At 50.3% G+C, this 19,491-nt stretch overlaps 7 protein-coding genes across 7 annotated transcripts; 4 read left to right on the forward strand and 3 right to left on the reverse strand.

The window, feature by feature from the left end:
• Nucleotides 1-186: 186 nt before the first annotated feature.
• EI90DRAFT_3012248 (ribonuclease H-like domain-containing protein) lies at nucleotides 187-1,444 on the forward strand (the record flags this gene model as incomplete). Its single annotated transcript, XM_039056549.1, has 7 exons — nucleotides 187-248; nucleotides 288-330; nucleotides 380-714; nucleotides 765-819; nucleotides 866-944; nucleotides 1,007-1,323; nucleotides 1,379-1,444. The coding sequence occupies 7 exons, from the start codon at nucleotides 187-189 to the stop codon at nucleotides 1,442-1,444; spliced, it is 957 nt and encodes a 318-aa protein (XP_038921713.1).
• Nucleotides 1,445-3,088: 1,644 nt separating this feature from the next.
• On the forward strand, nucleotides 3,089-4,705 carry EI90DRAFT_2052558 (uncharacterized protein). The gene is made up of 5 exons (XM_039052484.1): nucleotides 3,089-3,491; nucleotides 3,546-3,619; nucleotides 3,688-3,782; nucleotides 3,904-3,974; nucleotides 4,123-4,705. The coding sequence occupies exons 1-5, from the start codon at nucleotides 3,372-3,374 to the stop codon at nucleotides 4,573-4,575; spliced, it is 813 nt and encodes a 270-aa protein (XP_038921714.1). The 5' UTR covers nucleotides 3,089-3,371; the 3' UTR covers nucleotides 4,576-4,705.
• A 351-nt stretch (nucleotides 4,706-5,056) lies between these two features.
• Nucleotides 5,057-6,906, forward strand: EI90DRAFT_3035276 (histone acetylation protein-domain-containing protein). Its single transcript, XM_039058600.1, has one exon. It carries the CDS (start codon nucleotides 5,084-5,086, stop codon nucleotides 6,596-6,598), a length of 1,515 nt encoding a protein of 504 aa, XP_038921715.1. The 5' UTR covers nucleotides 5,057-5,083; the 3' UTR covers nucleotides 6,599-6,906.
• A 193-nt stretch (nucleotides 6,907-7,099) lies between these two features.
• EI90DRAFT_3116904 (uncharacterized protein) lies at nucleotides 7,100-9,800 on the reverse strand (the record flags this gene model as incomplete). Its single annotated transcript, XM_039062932.1, has 3 exons — nucleotides 7,100-7,227; nucleotides 7,290-9,190; nucleotides 9,256-9,800. 3 exons carry the CDS (start codon nucleotides 9,798-9,800, stop codon nucleotides 7,100-7,102), a joined length of 2,574 nt encoding a protein of 857 aa, XP_038921716.1.
• A 301-nt stretch (nucleotides 9,801-10,101) lies between these two features.
• Nucleotides 10,102-12,031, reverse strand: EI90DRAFT_2906874 (PIN domain-like protein; the record flags this gene model as incomplete). Its single annotated transcript, XM_039054265.1, has 10 exons — nucleotides 10,102-10,381; nucleotides 10,450-10,514; nucleotides 10,590-10,697; nucleotides 10,797-10,982; nucleotides 11,053-11,205; nucleotides 11,269-11,319; nucleotides 11,385-11,558; nucleotides 11,630-11,732; nucleotides 11,784-11,914; nucleotides 11,942-12,031. 10 exons carry the CDS (start codon nucleotides 12,029-12,031, stop codon nucleotides 10,102-10,104), a joined length of 1,341 nt encoding a protein of 446 aa, XP_038921717.1.
• Nucleotides 12,032-12,782: 751 nt separating this feature from the next.
• EI90DRAFT_3035292 (uncharacterized protein) lies at nucleotides 12,783-13,981 on the reverse strand. Its single transcript, XM_039058601.1, has 2 exons — nucleotides 13,908-13,981; nucleotides 12,783-13,851 (listed from the first exon to the last, which is right to left on the reverse strand). The coding sequence occupies exon 2, from the start codon at nucleotides 13,534-13,536 to the stop codon at nucleotides 13,252-13,254; it is 285 nt and encodes a 94-aa protein (XP_038921718.1). The 5' UTR covers nucleotides 13,537-13,851; nucleotides 13,908-13,981; the 3' UTR covers nucleotides 12,783-13,251.
• A 1,544-nt stretch (nucleotides 13,982-15,525) lies between these two features.
• On the forward strand, nucleotides 15,526-19,399 carry EI90DRAFT_3279074 (Sodium/hydrogen exchanger family-domain-containing protein). The gene is made up of 7 exons (XM_039066648.1): nucleotides 15,526-15,868; nucleotides 15,918-15,974; nucleotides 16,036-16,068; nucleotides 16,135-16,286; nucleotides 16,355-17,376; nucleotides 17,431-17,870; nucleotides 17,926-19,399. The coding sequence occupies exons 1-7, from the start codon at nucleotides 15,842-15,844 to the stop codon at nucleotides 18,997-18,999; spliced, it is 2,805 nt and encodes a 934-aa protein (XP_038921719.1). The 5' UTR covers nucleotides 15,526-15,841; the 3' UTR covers nucleotides 19,000-19,399.
• Nucleotides 19,400-19,491: the final 92 nt, after the last annotated feature.

Here is a 19,491-nt window from a genome sequence, read left to right on the forward strand (position 1 = left end):
GTGACGCGTTGATGCATGTTTACACCGAGGATGCGTTCCGACCTTCCCCTACTCATAGCTACTGGATCTGAGTATTGATTAGTTCGCAATACGTGCCATAAGAATCATCCATCTACTCTGGCAAGTTTTACCCCTTGGCGGCATATCAATAGCTTCCGATCTTCCACTCGTCAGTCAGCACTGTCCATGAGTAAGACTAGTTACTACGCAGTCAAAGTTGGTAAGACACCTGGGGTCTATTTGACGTGGTATGTGGGGTTATCCCGGCTGCTCGATGGTCACTTCAGCTTCTCTGTGGCTATCAGGAAAGATTGTGAAGAACAGACCAAGGTCAGCCTAAACGTGTGCTGAGCTGACCCTCCGCTCAGTCATTCAGCAGGGGTGGCCGAACGCTCGCTATAAGAAATTCTCAACAAGAGATCAAGCAGATGATTTTATAGGAATATCGGGAGCAACAGACTCAGATTCGCTGTCTGCAATTGTATCCCCCTCTCCTGCTCCTCTCGGAATACCCAACCCAATCTTGACTGAACCTGAATCTGCACATGAAGAGGTTACGGAGAACAACGAGGTGGTCGAGGCACCTATAATGGAGACTCCAGGGACACCTGAATCCAGATGGACCACGGTTTATACTGACGGAGCCTGCAAAGGCAATGGTCAGGAAGGTTCTACCGCCGGCATTGGCGTATGGTGGGGTGCGGGGGACCCCCGGTGAGTAATTGTCAATGATTTTTTTCTGCCTTACATGAAGGGCTATCCAGCAATCTGAGTGAGAGATGTCCTGGAGCGCAGACCAACAATCGGGCAGAGCTTATAGTAAGCGATAAAGACGTTGTAATGCATAGCTTAACACCCCTTCAAGGCTCTCATTCGTGCACTAGAGACAACTCCTCTGGAACAGAAATTATTAGTCCGAACAGATTCAGAGTATTCGATAAAATGTATGGGATCGACTATTATTTTTGTGCTTGTGTATTACCTGATGTCCTCACGAGTTGGCAAGGTGTCACTGACTGGCTTCCTGGGTGGCGGAAGAAGGGATTCAGGAATGCGAAAGGAAATAAAATCGCCAACCTTGACATTATCCTTTATCTTGAAGCTTTGGTGGAACGCAAGCTGCCAGGGACAATTCGCTTCGAGTGGGTTGAGGGTCATTCCGGGAACGTGGGAAACGATGCAGCAGACCGTCTAGCTACAGAAGGTACTCTACTCCCATGGAGGCCAGAGAAAGAGGAAGAATGGGATGTGGCGAAACTGGAGCAGAAACAAATCCCCGTACCGGAAGCAGAAAAGACTGACGAAATGGAGGCAATAATGGAGGTTGGTTGCTTCGTTCATTATACCAACCTGTCACTTAAGCGTGTGGTGCTTCAAGTTTAGCGCTGAGGACCTATTGAGTGACGAGGAAATCAGGAACATGGTGCTGACAGATGATTTCTGATGCGATCTTGTCAGTGGCTTGGTTCTCTTTGTTTTCGAGCTTTTGTTTAAAGAAGTCGGGCCCTGGGACAGGCCAGATATCGTTTTTTTGCCGCTGCTTTGGATCGTCGACGCAAGTTGCACTGCTGTACTATCGAATGATGGCTCTGGAACATGTATTTGTGAGACAAAGGCCGTTTACATACAATCACATCCCAGTATCATACCGACATGATCAAGTCAAAGGTGAAAGGATCCGATTTTTGATTTGGTAGAAGCACCGCTGAGGTACGCACGCCGCAGGAATTACATGCAGGCTGCAATCCCGGCCTGGGCCTGGGCACTCTACCCACCATTAAATTCCCGCTGCTCCGTAGCGGATCCTACAAATCTTTGTGACGCGAAAACCTTATGGGCGTGCAAGAGGTCCTCTATCATTGCCAATACCTAGGTTTCCAATGCCTAGGTTACCGGCGAACTTTCCTGCCGAACTGTACCGCATATATAAATCCCAAGGAGATTGGGTATGTCTCATCCGTGGGTTTGCCGCTTTGCGACTGAGACTGGATTCATTTCGCCCGTCCATTGTGTTCCTAAGTTTTCCACAGACTTTCACGCGCCCGCGTGTGGAAGTATTTAATGTTCCGACAGATGCCCTCTTTGCGTGCTCTCTACATGATTCACTATGGATTCTGCCATCATTTTTCGTCTCGTTGCTCATGCACAAGCAGAGGACTTTTTGGGGTCCATGAATGCCCTGTCCTTGGCTTACCGAAGTGCTGCGTCCTCTAACGGCCAAAGTATTCGTGGGTCCTGGCACATCGCTTCTTACGCCTCTCCTTCCCTTGTTCCACAAGCATTGGCAAATTCTCAGCTATGGCCTTGCCTTTCCTCTTTCGAGGACGAATTTCCTTGGGCTCGGGGGCTGACATTGGTTGTCTGGGACCTCCGTCGGCGCACTTTCCGTGGCTCAGTGTTACCTGTCCAATTGAGTTGGAACGAGCGGATTTTTCTTCTCGGCGTAAGGAAATCACAATGTCTTGCGCGAATTTGGTATTTTTGGCGTCATTATGATGGCTGAAGTGGGGGCAAGTGGAAATCAACGTGCTGCCCCCTTTAATACGTGGCATGAGCAAGAGGTGCGGTCTTTCCTCTCCTCCCATTACACCTCCCCTCAGTTTCAGCCTCCCTCAGTAAACGCGACCAGATACAGCATGCATCTGCTCTGCACCCCGAAATGTGAAGGAATTATTCGCAATCCAGATCTGTACTCTAAACCGCATAAAAAAACGCTTCCGGTTTGGGACTCCACTGCGAAGGTTGGTAATTGTTTCCCGTCTGTTCTCAACCCCTTTCATCTTTGCGCTCGCAGAGGATGTCATTGAAATCCAAGAAAACGAATTTGGTTGGGCGTATCTGGACGATCAAAATTGTCCCTCATACCCTTCGTTAAATTGCCGTTGGCACGGTTCAGATGACATCTCAGCTGGCTCCACACCAAACAACAACAACACCCTTCTGTATTTTCTGAACCCCAATGGGAGCCAGAGGTCATTTCCGTTGTGTGCTGCCTTCACCTACTATGCAAAAGGAGTTTAAATTCCACGTTAACCTCCACGTGTTTGATGATGAAGGTCTAGATGTTCCCCGTGATGGAATTTAAGGAGTTGCTGTCGTCGGGACCGTCTCTTTTCATGTATCAGTTCCCACTTTCTGCATTTGCACTATGCCTGTCTTCAAAAGCTCACTTCCTATCAGCCTAGCACTCGAGCTCGAAATGCAGCAAGAGGTGAAAGTCGGTCCCTACAACTCCACCGGGCCACGGTTCGGATCGTTGGTCAGACGAACATGTTAGTTTGACCCCCAGTGGAGTTGGAATGACCGAATCTCACCTCTTGCTGTATTTCGGGCACGAGTGGCAATCAGCGAAAGCAGAAAGTGGGGATTAAATGAAGAGAGAAAGACAGCAACCTTCCTTAAACAGTTGTTCGATTCCATCACAGGGAACATCTAGACCTTCGTTGTCAAACGCGTGGAGGTCGATGTGCAATTTGAACTCTTTCTGTACGGTGGGTAAAGGCAGAAATGACCCTCTGAGTCCCATTGAGGTTCAGAAAATACAGAAGGAACCGTTGCTTGGCATGGAGCCACCTGCTGAGACGTCATCTGAGAATCGTGCGAAAGGCACTAACGAAGGGTATGAGTTCCAGTAGAGCAGTGAAAGATGAAGTACAAACCATGCCATGTACTTTAAATTTAATGGAGGCACGAGATTAAATATGACTTGTGTGCGCCGGCCTCAGCGCCTCAGTTTTCTTCTGGGTATCCGCCGTGCCCTTTGCTAGGTCAAGTCCTCGTCTGTACGCAATATTCATTGCTTTATGTCTTTAGACTGTTCATCCGCGATGTTCAGTTTTTCTTAGTTGTCTGGTATGCAATTGTGTCCATATTTCTGATTTCTGCTGCTTGATCGGTACGTAGGTTTATTTTCTTTCTCTTTACACGCGTCCGCTGTACGCTTCGGCCTCCGTGCCTTCTCTTCTGCGTCCGCGGTACGCTTTGGCTTCTCAGCCACCACCTCTTGCGTCCGCTGCACGCTGTTGCTCTACAGTCTTTGATCTCTCTTGCGTCCGCGCACGCTGGAGTTTATTTCCTTTTTCTATGACTCTGACGTATATTTCTAACTAATTCTCTTATTAGTTTTGGTTAGGGTGGTTGGTTGGCGTTGAATATTCGGTCTTGCATTGGATAAGGCAGTTAGCCTTGGTTACCCTTTGCGAGTTGGATCCCGGATGTTTACGGTGTCTTTCTCTTTTCGGCTCATGCCTTGTTTTTGTAACTTCACTTCTTCTCTTTTGTTGGCGCTTCTCTGCTGCTACTCTCACTTGTCTTCATCGTTACCCTCCACCTGCCCCATCGCCTCCTTTTTTGGGGGGGGGTTGTATCTACCGGCTCGCTTCAAATCAAGAGGCTTCGACTTCCTGTCGGGGCCGTCGCCACGCTATCCGTTACGCCTTCGCCCACGCACAAGACGTTCACTTTTTTGCCCTTCTTGACGGGGGAGGCCACGGCTTTCTAAAAACATGCCCTTCAGGGGATAGCATAATGCCGTGGAAAAATGGAATAGTGGGGCGCCAATCACAGGGTCCGTAAGCATAGCAAATTCAAGCTTCGCAGCTCCACACACGGCGTACACCAAGGAGGCGAGGGACGGAAGCGAGGCGGACGGAAGCGAGCGTGATATGAACCGAAAGGAAGATTTGAAGTTACAATAGGAGGCGGGGCGCGAAAGTTCGACGGCAAATAAGGAAGACCTGGGTGTTGGAATACAACTCATGGCGCTGTGCCTGATATATTATTACGAAGTCATAGAGGGCGGAGTCCTGCCTATTGTGCCTGCAGCATCCCACAACTTACCCAACACTGCCTCGCCGACGCGTCTGTGCATTTCTTGATCCGTAGCATACCTGATGTACTATAAAACTCGGCAGAATAATATCATAACAACAGGAGGAATGCACATGTTGGAAACCCAGGACATTGGCAATGACAAGACGACGGCTGTTGCACGGCCACAGGGCGGGAATGTATTCGGCCAACTCCGGCTCACAAGTTCACGTGACTATGTTCTCGGCCCAAACACAGCAAGACAATCACCGACATGGGGACGCTGAGGGACGCGCTCGTGGATGGGCTTAAAGGGCTGCCCGGACGTCGGGATCTACATATTTATACGCTCGTGTCCAATGCTATGCGCGATCAGGAGCTTTATTTCTATTCAAATAATAGACCTAAGGCCCATGTTCGCCACATACTGGTGCTTCTTGCGCAGCAAAGCATCGATGGGCCCGACACACATCGCGTATTCGTATGCGCTATTGAGGCTTTCTTATATTCACTGCCTTCTACGTCCTCCGCAATACTTTACGTGTCAAAGGTTGATTCTACAGGGCAAGGAACTGTGCGTCCCAACCCGACAAGCGCTTTGGTTCAGTCGTTTCTATCCTACTATGCATCTCCCGCGACGCGCCCTGCGCCAAATCTTTGGGTACAGTTATTTGCGCGCTCTCAAAACCAATACATATTCCCAAACTCTGCTGAACACTCGGGAAAACATGTGTTACGAGATATCAAGTTGTGTAAATGGTGGAAGGACGTAATCGAGAGGGTTGCACAAAAGAACGATCCCAATTGGGTCAGGCTGTATTATCTTCTTCCAGGGATGTCTTCCCTCGAAGCACTTTCTTCCCTCCATAAGTCTCCTCTTGGGGCGTCTACTTCCTACCCTTGGACATATTCGCACCCATATCATCAAACTGATGTAGTGCCTCCTTGCGGTGCTAGCTGGATGGAGATTGATTCCCCTCCGTCAATAGCCGAGCTCATACCCAGTTTCAATGATGACCCCAAAGCACGCTTTCTTGACGAAATTGCTTGCACACACTCAGAATCTACCGAGGCTGTCGTAATACCCAAAGGTTTCCCTTCTCTCCGTCCGTCGAAGCGTCTGAAGACAATTGAAGGCCAACAGAAAGAAGATAAGGCGAATTCTGGTTCTTCCAAGAATTCTGCGAACCCCGTCTCCCCAGCCTCCCAAAAAGCTTTAGCAGCCGTCCCCTTGGATGAGTTCTGGGAACGCATGGCGTTTCGTCAGGAGTGTAGTCAGGGTGCGGTCACCGGATTCTTCACAGCCATATTTTACACCGAACAATCCTGCAGAACTCCTTCGAGCATTTCCCATTACGAGCCTGCTCTTCCTCCGAGTCCTCCAGGCGAGGTATCTTTAGTAGTACTTGGACGTATTCTGGGTACTCTCAGTAACTTAGACTTCGGATCGACGGATCGGGCTGTTCGGGCCACAAACGTGCTAGAAGATGCCATTCGAGGGCTCCTTGACGCGGAGAAGACCTCACCGCCACAAACAGGGCCTGATACACAACTTTCTGCTTCACAATCTCCACAAGCTTCATCAATCTTCGACGAAATGGCAGAAACGCCTACGACAACTGCCAAAGAGACGTTGTTCGAGAAGTATATCTATGCAAAAATAGTTTTGGACAATCCCCCTGCCAGAGGTCAACCTGAAGCCGGACCACAGGGGCAACCGAAAGAATCACAACCTCCCGTTACGGTCCTCCAGGTACGAAAGAAGAAGAGGGCTGCAGGGACTGCATAGATGCCCAGTTTCTCTTGGGTGAAAACGAAGTAGACAGCTTCTCACAACACAGACCAGAATGTACAAAGTCCTGATTATCCGAATAATTTTCAGAAAGGGGCCTCACCGCTAGGGCGTGGTCTAGGCATCTTGTCTGGGAAGTAATACAAAGGAATTCCGCATGAAGCAAGTGCCGAAATCCCTAAAAAGGTTGCCTCTTGAATGTAGCGGCGATAGGGGATGGTGCTGATCACGAGGTGCAAAGGGAGCTGTGAGAATATGGATACACAAAGGAAGGATGAATCCGAGAATTTGGGAATTGCAAATGGGAAGCGAAAAATCACCAATAAATGCACAAATCCAATACCAAAACCAAATAAAATGTGGGGACAAAGGGTGAACGGGGTATAATAAACTCGCCGATGGGCAGACCATGAACCACGAAATTTGGCGGCATAAACACTAACAATGGGTAGAGAAATACTTAGAAAGTTGCACTTGCTCATACTTACTCGAAGAGAATCATTTTTGTACTGTGTGCCTGTCCGTTGGCGCAGGCGTTTTGTCACGATCATAGTCCATGAGAATGGTGGGTGATCGTCGTTTAGGTGTTTTTCCATCGTCATCGAGAAAGGGTATATCCAACGCCACTGGTGAGCTTTCGTTGTCGGCCGGCCCGTTCGCGAAACTCGACGGACCGTGCGTCGTTCACTGGCCTCCAATCTGAGTTCGAGCTCTCGAATGCGCCCTGTTAAGAAGTCGATCTCGTGTCTAGCTTCCTCTCGAACCGTTTGCAGTTTTTCCTCAATAATACGAGCTACGTCCTGCTCCCGAACGTAACCAGATCGATCATCAAGTGGAGAGGCACTAGCTTGGTGCTTTTGTTGGTCGTCGATCCAAGCGCGAATGCGTCTGGCATCCACCATAGAATCATAGACGCCCTCAAACAGGGACATAAAGGTGATTTTACTGATGAGATCGTCGGTTCCGGCAGCGCCCCCGCCATTGCGAGATGAGGACAAGGCAGTGTCTGGAAGGGGTGCTAGATGTCCATGTTGTCGCGGTCCCATCGAGAGTTGGGATGGTGGGCGAGCGAAAGTAGTGGCGGTTGCGGTGGAGTCAAGTGGAGTCGTTTGTTGTCCATGAGACTGGGAGAACGGATGACGCCTTTCGAGTTGGACAAACGAAGGTGAACGGTCAGAGGCTGGGAGGTGCTCCGAAGACGCTTGGGAATGGAAGCTTGATGTCCTCGACGGCGGGACAGGCCGTGGCCCATGGCTTTGTTGTTGCATGCCACTTGCATCATCATAACTGGCATTTTGGGGCCGAGGGACATGTAGGTGTGCATCCGATTGGCGATGAAAGTGTGGCGAACTCAACGTTGGGCGCCTCTGCGTTCCGGCAGACACACTGCTGCGCTCAGTAGGGCTTGAGTGTGAACTGAAACCCACACCTGACGAAGCTCCAGGGGGTTGGTAGGCCTCGACATCGCGGAACTGCAGGTGATTTGGTGTCGAGGTCGGGGGCGCACTGCGAAGCGAAGTATTTTCGCGGCTCAGAGCCTCGGTGCTTTGGGACCAAGCGATGTGGGGGCCACTCTTTTCCATAGATGGCCATTGACCCGTGTCTGTCCTTAACGTCAGTTTCGGATTTGAACGGCCCTTTCGAGAAGGTGGTTGCTGTTCGGAGTGGATTGTGCCCCCAGCAGCCTCTTCGCTCCGGGAAGGGTTTCCGTTGTCTCCCTCTGGGCGACGTCGCATGAATAATGGAGTTGAATCAGTCTCCAGTTCCATCTCCACATCTAACGCAGCCTCCATGGTTGAGGGCGATATAATCGGAGTGCTTGAGGTCGGATGCCTGCGTTCATGTTCCATATTACATGCAGAACCAGGAGAAGAGGCTCGTGAGTTAGTGTCAAGGTTGGTGGTGAAGGAGGTGAAGGAGGCGGTAGTTCCCGCGAAGTCTGAAGACCCTAGAGGTGAGACAGGGCTTGCGGCAGTTCCGCTTACTTGGCTCTCACTGCGCTTCGGAGGGCGTCCCCGTTTAGCTTTGCTGGTAGATGCCGTACCGACGATTGAAGGCTCAGGCGTCGCCCCCACACTTTGGCTAAACCGGCGAGCCTCAATGAGGGCCTTTTGTTGGTGCTTCAACGAAAGAGCGTTTCGGAGTTGGTTCACGGCCTCAGGCGTTTTCGGAACACTAAATCCAATAACGGCAGGAGAGATAGGACTCACAGCTGCGGACATTTGACCATACATGCTTCGCGTGGAGGAGGGAATGGAGGCACCGCTAACAGTGACTCGCCTCTTCTTTGGGATTCCAGAAGTCGCTGTAGAGGACGATAGTACAGACAAATTGAGAGGGTTTAAGTTGGCATTGAAGGGAGCTGTTTCCCCACTGCTCTCGGAGGGGACCCGCAACGGAGATGGGACATCGTAGGGCGTCAAAGAAGTTGAAGTTGTGGAGGTGGACATGCGTCGTAGAGACGCTCCGGACGGAGAAGAGGAGTGGCGAGAGCGATAAGATTGACCAGAGACTACAGAAAAGTCCGCAGCTCGGCCCGTAGGGTCATCTCGGTCTTCTACTTTTACACGTATGATGGCACGGTGGGTCCTGAAAAAGAGTTAAAACTTGAGGTTAGCGGTAAAAATGGAACTGTAAACAACATGCGGCATTACTTTCGTCTTTCGTCTTCATCATCTTCTGCATCAGCGAGATCTTGCTCGTCGACGTTCGCAAGCGGTGCTCGAGACTTCGGCGCGCGAGGTTTTGATCGGTCCTTGTGGCGGTCGACTTCAGCTGTCACCTCCCACCCGCCTTGGGACTGCAATGGTATTTCTTGGCGCACTCCCTCATCAGCTGAAGACTCGTGCCGGATAGCCATCTCATGCGATCGTTTGCGACCTACTTGAGTCGGTGACGTTGCACGCGTAGCAGGAACGCTTTGCGAATATTGCCTATTTTCGCCGGAAGAATGCACTCCAGGGAGTCCAGAGGAAGGCAAGGCCCCAGCAGCGCGCAGAGGGGGGAGTACAAAAGTACCACGCCCAGGTTCTTGGACGGAACCATTGAAAGCGCTTAAAGAAGCGCTTGAGTGTGAGTGGTCTCGCTCAGTGCGTCGTGGAGTTGAAAAAGATTGTCCACGCGTGCGCGAACGGTCGGGAAAAGTTTGAGAAAAAGAAGGAAGGACTGGGGGGAACGGATGATGGTATGAACCAGACATTTATGCGGTCGAGTGCCGCAACAAGGGCAACTCGAGTACTTTGCGGGGTCGGGCTCAGAACAAACTTACAGAGTGAGAGTCGAATATGGGGTATATCATTAAGGAGGGACCAGAGCAAGGTGAAACGGAACCCGTCGATGCCGCGGTAGAGAACGAAAAGGATGGGATGATGGACCCTTGATACGAGATATACAAAAAAAGCAAGTACCCGTGGCAGAAAATCGAAGTCAAGATGGGAAACGCAAGAAACAAACAGACAGGAATGGGAAAAGGTGCGGAAATATAGGCATAAGTTTGTCCATCATCTCTTAGCTTTTTTAGACTGTGAGCCCTTCTTATCCTCGTTCTGCGGCGATGGGGTGCGAGTGTCAGTGACATCGGATACAAATTCACCATCAAGGGTCATGTCTGCAGCCCAGATGCTCACCTTGCGCTTCGTTCCCTTACCCTTATCGCTCCCCTTGGTATCTTTGGATGGAGATTTGGCTGGAACCTTGGCGAAGAATCCATCCAATCGACCCTGTTGTTTCGCAGACAGCATCTTCGTGAGCTTCTCGGCACCTTTACGAACGCGGTCCTCGCTGCCAGGAGCATCGTGAAAAATTAGCACGTTGAAACGACTGTCGGATAATCACTGGGTGAAACGCACTTGAAGCCTTTGTCCCGAACGAGAAAATCGACGAGACCCTCAACATCAGGTGGTGCCCAGTTGAGCTAAATGACGAAATGGGAATAATTGAGCCGGCTCAAAGGGGCGAACCAGAACACGGAAGAAGGAACGGAACGTACCTCAATCTCACTAGCCGGGGTCACATCCGGTTTCTCGAACAGTTTCTTTGCCTCTTCCCACAGCCATTCATCCGGTACATGTATGCCCCCAGTCCCTTTTTTGACGCCCTTCCGAGATTTCTTCTTTTTCTTCTCTCCGTCACTCCCTACCCTTTCGTCACCCTCACCCTGACTCTCCGCGTTCTCATCGGCGGAGTCTTCCTCCACTTCCTCCTCCGCTTTTGCAAGCGCTTTTGCGTTTTGTCGCTCCTTCTCAGCCTGCTTCTCCCGTAAATGAACGATCACCTGCTCCAGTGATCCATACTCCTTCATCAGTTTCAGGGCCGACTTGGGACCGATTCCTTTGATTGGTTCAAGATAGTCACAACCCAGTAGTATGCAGAGCTCGATAAACTGCGGGATCATTCAAATGCCAAAGGCCCCAATGAAACGAAGGTGAAACAGGGACTTTGGACACGCGTACCTGGGACATGTTCATTTCAAGACCCTCGAGTGCCTTATCTAGCCTTATCTCGCTGATGGGCATCCTCTTTGCTTCGCTAAAAGTCAAGTGACGAAGTAACACAGGGGAGTTGAACGTTAACGTATCCATATCCTCCGATCCTGCAGCAAAGACCTCACAGAAAAGATCAGCCAGTTCAGCTTCTAGCCAGATAATGAACAAAAATTGCTTGCATACTTTGTTACCCCTGCATAATTCAGCGCACTGTGCCTCAGCTTCAGATGGTGCCTAAAACAGGGTCATTTCAGTGACGTTTCATTGTCGTAAGATATAGAATAAATTTGAGCGCGTACGATGAAGCATGGTATCCCCATCAAACCAAGAAGTTTTTGGCATTCTGCGTTATGCTCCTTTGTGACACGAACTTGTCGTCGAGACAGCTTTTCGACATCTTCAGCCGTGCCAACTTCTTTAGCTTCCTCGCCCTCTTCTTTCGCCTCAGCTCGCTTGGCAAATCGTTCCTTTAACTGTTTGCAGCGATCGAAAAGGTCACACATCGCCTCGTGAATTCAGAACTTGGCCGAGGTTCACTACATACCACGCCTGCTTTTAGATCCGGGGGCTTTCCATCAAACACATACATGGGTTTGATTCCTTGCTCAACCATCCGGATCGTCCGGTAGAAGAACCCCATGAGATGGCTGAGAAAACGCGTGAGCTGCCTGACGCGCGCGCAGATCTGTGGCTTCTACCTAGTAGTTTCGCCCGCGTCATTCGTGAGCATCTCTCCATCCCTTTGCCTTACTGCAATTAAGAACTGGTAAATGCTCATCGACGCGTCGATGGCGACTTTTCGCCCAAAAAGATGTTTGATGTCGTGTTCCTAGAGGTTTTCCTGATGTTTAGCCACGCGACGTTTGCAGGGCATGGGCCCTAAACACACTGTTATAGCCTTTGGCGCGTGTTCCGCCAGTAATGCTGTGAGTCCTTTGATACCCATTGACAAGTTGAGGAAATGTTCGATGATGAAGTCACGGTGATTTTCAGCGAGAAGTCACGCGATTCTCAGCAGACCCAAGACCCTTGCTGTTCACACGCCGAAACCAGCGATCCAGAATGCAAAAACCCATGGAACATTCTGGCACGTATTTGAGCTTTCGGCAAGGCAGCACTTGCGTGCAAGCGATCCCGATTCCAGCAGCATGCGCCGCGTCATAAAGACTACGACATATGGGAGTTGGTGTGTGCCGATAGGCACATGTAGAGCATCTCCCATCAGCTGCTAGACTTTTTCAGCTCTATTCGGCACGTACTTCCGCTATAGTTTCCACTTCAGCTCGACGCACTTACGTGAAGACACCGTTTCCATTCTCCAGCAAGTTTTTGGGGTTGTGAATCTCGGCGATGCACTTTTCAGCCCTTCCGGTCTAGGCAATCATGAGATCACATTGATTATACTATACTCACAGGTTTTTTTTTAGTGAGGGATAAACCATAAGGAACGGCTATCCAAGAAACACCGAATTGAGTTGGTGTGGCGACACTGATGCTAACCGCAAGCAAATTGCAATTTTTGGGGCACTCAAGGCTAATCCGCGTCTAATAAATGAAGGCGCCGCTAGGACACGTGACATGGCTTTTGAAATTTGCCCACTTCGTATCGTTCAGTTCTAACTTTGGCTGTCTTCTACTGGACAACAAATTAGATCGGACCTAGCTGTAGTAGTTGCCCCACTCACGTGCCATTGCTTGTGGAGTGCCGGTTTCTAGTGTGGGAATTCAGCGGAACTTCCCATCCTTTGTTGGCCCGTGGTCTGGGACACAGTACACCACCCGATACCCGACTGTTCAGCACAACCGACACGACTGGCCATTCTCCTTTCTAGCCAAGATCTTCCTTGGAATGCGTTCGCCGATCGAGTTTGGGGCAAGGGACAACTGAAGAAGTGGTTCTGGCAGTCAGGAGTCAGCGCCGAAATGACTCACCTATTCAATTCAGCCTGAGTCGTGGCGGCTGTCATAGATAACATGCACACCGTATTCTAGTTAATTTAAGGCCTTCGATCGGATGTTGATCCCTAAAGGACGGAACCGCCCCGGATTTGCATTGACTTCGGTGAACTGGACCGTAGCCATGCTGGCGTTCTCCTCCTAATCAGATATCAATGCTTCTGATGGTTGCTAATGTGGATCCGTGGTGCGAACCACTCATGATGGTCATTACTGGTAGGCATCGACAATCTCTGGACAATGATACCGTACGTTGTCCTGGATCCTCGATCCAACTGGCGAGGATGGCGCAGCTCCGCGCGAGATCAAAACGTAATCCCTGTCGTATCTAGCGCTAGAAGAGTCAGTTGCATAATATGCAGTCCCTGCTCCAGGGTCCACCATCGGATGAGCATACTTCCACCAACCGGAAACAGTTATTGGGCGTGGAATCACACAGCTGGTGACCAAAATCAAGCGCATCCGGCCCCAGAGGTTAAGCGGTTTATATCTCATCGGGCGCGTTGATGGTAATAGTCCTTAACTATCATATTCCACCCCAGCCTCGTCCGTCCTATGAAACAAAGCGTCAGCTGCACCCTAACTCTGTCAACAGAGCAACCTCATCACCTCGATTTGGTAGCCAGTATTAATATGAGGCAACAGGCCAGATGTCGTGCTGTGGGAATTTATCGGCCATCGCAATGTCCATTGGTTGGTGTCAGAATGGACTACCACACGAATTCCCCGAATCTGCCCTCTCTCGAAGAAGGGATCAGGACTGGTGGAGGAAAGCAGCTGGACGAAACCTGTATCTTGCCACGTCGTCGGGTCAGCCCAAGAAGTTGTTATTGACACCACCATGCAAAGGCTTAGGTCCGTACCAGATGTCTGCTTCGAGACGCAGATCCCCTTCTTCACCAGCACCGAGGTCCCAACACCTTTCCGAAACAACGATGCGTCTGCATGACCACCCGGCGTCCCAACGCTTGTTTGCGTCCCGAATGGAAATAGAAAACACTGCAAAATTAGGAGTGCTTATGGGATCGTGACGTTCCGCACATTCAGGTGGAAAAATAGGCGAGATACACCAGCCTCCATGGGGTTGGCTGGCACCACGGAGTATATGTGGTGCTCAGGCTCACCAACCGCGGTATGGGTGCTCCGGTCGGATGCAACACAGGCGGTGTGTTTAAAGCTGAAACATTCGAACCGTCGCGCCAAACCCGTCTGGGGATCATCTGTTACACCCGGAGGCGGCAGCGCCTGATAGGGACCATTCGCGCTTTCTATCTCCCCGAACACTGGGACTGCACATCAATGCGACCATTGCGACTATCTTCGAGGTTTTTCCTTTGCGGGAGAATGCATATCCGGCGGAGCTAGGCGCAATGTATCACCATGGAGTTCTAATGCTAAGAGATTCCAGGTCTATCAATGGCAAAATAACTGATCTTTAGACGCTTGAGATGCGGTATGGACGCCGATCATGGGCTCCTGTGAAAGGACCATCCTCGCGGTGGAACGCCCTCTGAATGCCAGAAACAGCGATCGCTCGATCGTCGGGCAGGTTCATGCAATTGGACTAGTACTAGTAAATGATGGAAATAGCGAAATCGGCAACTCGGAGAAAGACGTCAAGTGTATCGTATACTATCAGTATGGCATCGCGGTTCGTGGATGACGTAAAGGAGGAGAGTATCCACAAAGGATTTGTTAATGCAGTTCATCAATTGCTCCTCCGATCCCCCTTGCAACAGAACCCGTTCCGGAGCAGGAGGATAGCAACTAAGAGTAGACCTGAGGATATTATGTACGTACTAAGCAGAGTGAATTACTAATTTAAAAAAAAACATGTTGGAGTTGATCGACATTTGAACATGGATATCAGGCACATGCATCGAAGCGAAGAAGAAATTCAGGCTGCGGGTCTCTGCGAGTGGTTTCGAATTGACAGGCATCCAAGTCCGAAGAGTCTTTAGGGATTGCACGTTTTGAGTATGTATGACGGCCCATTAATGGGAACAAATTCCGTTGAAGCAAGAATCGACTGAGCGACTCGAACGATAGTTGCCATTAATTAGGGTCACATCAACCTCTATCAGCAAACTCTCACTCCAACAGGTTGATAAGCTTCGTGACCAACTGCCAGTGATGAGTTGCTGTGAGACGAACACCGTTCCTTCCGCCAGGGCTGTATGTATTCACTGTCTGGCTTCTATGAATTAGGCCTGATGGAAGCACGTAGGCAGGATCCCAGCGTCTACTAAAGTAGAGGAAGCACGCGGGGAATGGAAGAAGTAAACATTGCCTCAGGAATACAATGTGTCTTCATGAAATGTATCTCTGGTAGCAGGCGAGTGGGCTGATGGGGGCGATATCGTGGGTTGGTTGTCTAGCTATGTGTCTATCGGCGTTGGAGGTCATGACCAAGAGTTGAGAGAACTGAATGGTAATTTCCAACTTGGGAAATGATCGCATCATGTGCCTTTCCGTTCCTGAAATCGCCAGTTGATTCAAATTGGTCCGGGACTAACTTTTGACTCTCCTCCAGCCTCAATTTGGGACATTGGTGAATATATATGTATATTTGACTTTGAGACCTCGACATCAACGTCCTCACCACCCTCACCCCCCTTCACCTGGCGATAGTCCCTCCACAAGAACGAAGCCGATTTCTCGCAACAAAGTTGCCGAAAGCCCGCACCAAGTCGTCATCAGTCTCGGTCATATCCGACCACAAGACCTGAACTGTTCTTGGATGCATTTTCCTTTGCACGTCTGCCAAGCTTGAATTTCGACTTCCTTCTCCTTCCCCCCGATGACGCTCGCTAAAGACTTCCACCCCGTAAGCTTCGTCGGTGGCTGGATTGGCATTGCTCTCACTTCTTCTACAGATCGACGCTCACCCTTTTCATGTCGGATACAGTGTCTTGGCTGCGTTCATCGTCGTGGTACGTTCTCGCAGTTCTTCGCCTTTTATCTTCTCACTTCTCGCATCCTTTTGCTCCGCAGTTTGGGATGTTCTCTCTTTTTTCCAAGGAGAAGGTACTGTCTTCATTTTCTCCTCGTATGGACTGCTGCTCATCGCCTGGCGCTTAATTCTTTGGATAGTTATATGTTGGTGAAGCAGTTTGGGCAACGATTTTTGGCATTCTGATAGGCCCTCATTGCGCGGGGATCTTCAACCCTCGGGATTGGAGTAGCGGATCACTCGACGGTGCCAATACAATAACCATCGAGGTCACTCGGATCGTTCTTGCGGTGTGAGTTAATCGCAGCCAAATTTGCAAAGATTCATCACTGATGGTGCACTCCCTTTTTGTTTTTGTAGCGGTGTGTTCGCGGTTGGCGTCGAGCTCCCCAAAGCTTATGTTGGCCGTCACTGGAAATCTCTCACATTCCTCCTTGTTCCAGTCATGACATTTGGTTGGTTTGTTTGTGGCGCCCTCATTTACGCCCTCATCCCAAAGCTCGATTTCCTCAGCAGCCTCGTCATAGCCGCATGCCTTACGCCCACAGATCCCATCCTTGCGGCTGCAGTTGTTGGTGGTCGCTACGCTGAAAAACACGTGCCGACGCATTTGAGACACCTTCTGGCTGCTGAAGCTGGCGTCAATGACGGAGCGGCGTTCCCAATGCTTTTCATTGCATTGTACCTGATTTTCGATCGCTCAGATGCAGTTGCAGTGGGTCACTGGCTCTATATCACGTGGGCTTACGAGATCTTTCTTGGCACGATCTTGGGTGCTCTGCTCGGTTACTCGGCGCGCCATCTCATGAAGTTTTGCGAAAAGCATGACCTGATTGACCGCCAATCATACGTTGCGCAGTATATTTCCCTCGCCTTACTCAGTAACGGTATCACATCAATTCTGGGATCCGATGATCTTCTCGCTTCATTTGCGTGCGGAACTGCCTTTGCCTACGATGGATGGTTTAATAGGAAGACCGAGGAGAGCATGTTCTCTAACGTTATTGACTTGCTTTTTAATTGTGCATGCTTTGTTTACATTGGTGCTTGGATACCTTTTTCCGACTTCAATTACCCGGAAGTCGGCATCACACCTGGGCGTCTCGTTATCATCTCCGTTTTGGTATTACTCTTACGACGGCTTCCCATTGTGGTTGCCCTCTACAAATGGATCCCAGACATTAGGACATTTCGAGAAGCCGTCTTTAGCGGCTATTTTGGCCCCATGGGCGTTGGTGCTATCTTCATATCCACACTTGCTGTCGAGGAGATGCCCGCCTTTCGGCCCGAGCCAGGACACCCTCCAGAGACACAGCTGGAATTGCTATCAGTCTCTATACAACCCATCGTCTCCTTCATAGTCCTTTGTTCAATTGCAGTTCGTAAGTAACATAGTTGATGCGCATAGATTATTCACTTACCGGTAGTTACTCTAGATGGCCTATCGATACCATTTTTCTCTCTTGGTCGTAGGGTGCACTCCATTTCCCGCACATGGTCTCGGCACACCAGTATGGATCCATCGGGTCAACCAGAATGGACCACGCAAGCACGTCGCATCACGCGCCCAGGAGACATTGTTATCAACCACGATCCTGAAGACGTCCAGAGGATGGAACGTGGTGAATTGACAACGGTTTTCGGAAGCGGGATGTCCAGCGACATTGTTGATGAGAAGAAAGGAAACTTTAGTGACGACGTCGTCGCAGCAGGGGAGAGTTTGGGTCAGGAGCTTGGGGACAGTGTGCAAGAGGACCGAAAAACTCCCCCAGGCGATGCGTCAGCTTCAGATGGCGAGCGACAGAGGGACGAAGTAACTGAGTGGCGAGAAGGAAAAGATCTCATTATCGAGAGGGCGGTTGGGGATGGAGAAGAGGTACGCTGTCGCCAATAATTTTCTATTAATGAGCTCCACTGGAACCGTCAATCAGGTCGAGGTGGAAGTGGTCAAAAATGCTTTTGACAATGAAAAGGGGGCCGTCTCACATATCCTCCGAGGTGTCAAAGAGAACGTCCGGCACCACGTTCAAAATGAATTGGGAAAAGTCATCAGCGTGGAGGATGGCCTCCTTGGGCATGAGCCTCTTAAACACCAGGAGCGGAACAACGTGCAATCATCGAGTGATGAATCGCCCTCATCAAGGATCGGCGTTGAAATCCCTCAGGACCGGACTCCCGTTGAGGGTTCTCGGGAGTATGGGGATGGCGAGGACTTCTCCCCAGCATCATCGAGCCCACTCGCCAGTCGCATGAATGCAGGGATGACTGAAACTTGTGACCAAGAGCGCACTCCACCTTCTGGGGATTCCCCTTCTGGTTCAACGCCAGCACGATCAGGGGCTTCATCCCCTACTGGGTCCCCCCGGCGGCCACCTGTTATCAGACCCAGTGTGATGAACTCACGCCGAACGTCCTTCCGGCGTCGTTTGTTCGCCCGACCAAAACACTTACACATTAAGTCCCCGGGACGCTTGTCTTCGGATGATGATGAGATGGTAGAAGCATCTGGAGAGGAGGAAAGTGAGCGGGACGAACGTGAGGACTCTTCGCGAGAGACGGAGAGTGCACCAGACAGCCCAGTGGCCAATGTGGTCGCACCGGGTGTTCGGATGCTTGCGGAGGAAGGCCGTACTTTCACATCTTCGACGGGCATACCGATGGAGCGGTCATTGTCAGTGAATTCAGTGTCCAGCGCAACCCCCCAAACACCGGGGGAAAGCAGTGGCACGTCAACTCTAAACCCTATCATCTTGCGACAACGTCTAACTCATCTGGACGAATATCGATCGGGTCATAGACGGAGCGAGTCTCCAAGTTCAAGGGCAATTCGGTTCGTCGATGATGAATTCCAGCGGGCGCACCAACATCGTTCGGCTCGTGGCTACTCATCACCTCGGGGAAGTCGTCGTGCTCCAAATGCTATCGACTTAGGGGCGAAGGAGTGGTTCTGCCACGCCTGGCACCTATCGATTTCCTCACATGCAGTCTCGGTCCCCCTCGCGTGAACATCACAATCATCCGTCTTCGCATTCGTAGATCAGTTTAATTGCTGTGTATTTCCTTCTCACTTGCAGTTCCCGCCGTCCCCGGACTGTACTCTCACCAACTTCACGGCATGGCATCCCGTATCACACTGGATGTTGTGTCCATGCTGAGTCTTTTTTTCATTCTTGTGCTCTGTCTCATGCCAAACTTGTTAGATTAATAATGTGTACGCAGGGTGACCACATGCTTGCTTTCAATGATCGTTTTCGGGTTATAGAGTTCGTACAGAGCTAATACGTTGGCTATGCTTGGTAGCGGTGACTGTAAATATTCTCTAAGCCTGCCACATGATTATGTATTCCTAATCCCTCGGCTTCGTCTGGGACCGTAGTTAGCATTTAGGAATAGTGTATTCACTGTGGAAGCCATAATAGAAGACACATGCACAAGCCTTGCGTGATAAGGACCGCACCTGTTTTGCTACTATCATCAAGATGCAGCAGCTGAGACGC

The sequence above is a fragment of the Cantharellus anzutake genome (genome assembly GCF_015039405.1).
Source record: "Cantharellus anzutake strain C23 chromosome Unknown EI90scaffold_5, whole genome shotgun sequence".
NCBI classification, from domain to species: Eukaryota; Fungi; Basidiomycota; class Agaricomycetes; order Cantharellales; family Hydnaceae; genus Cantharellus; species Cantharellus anzutake.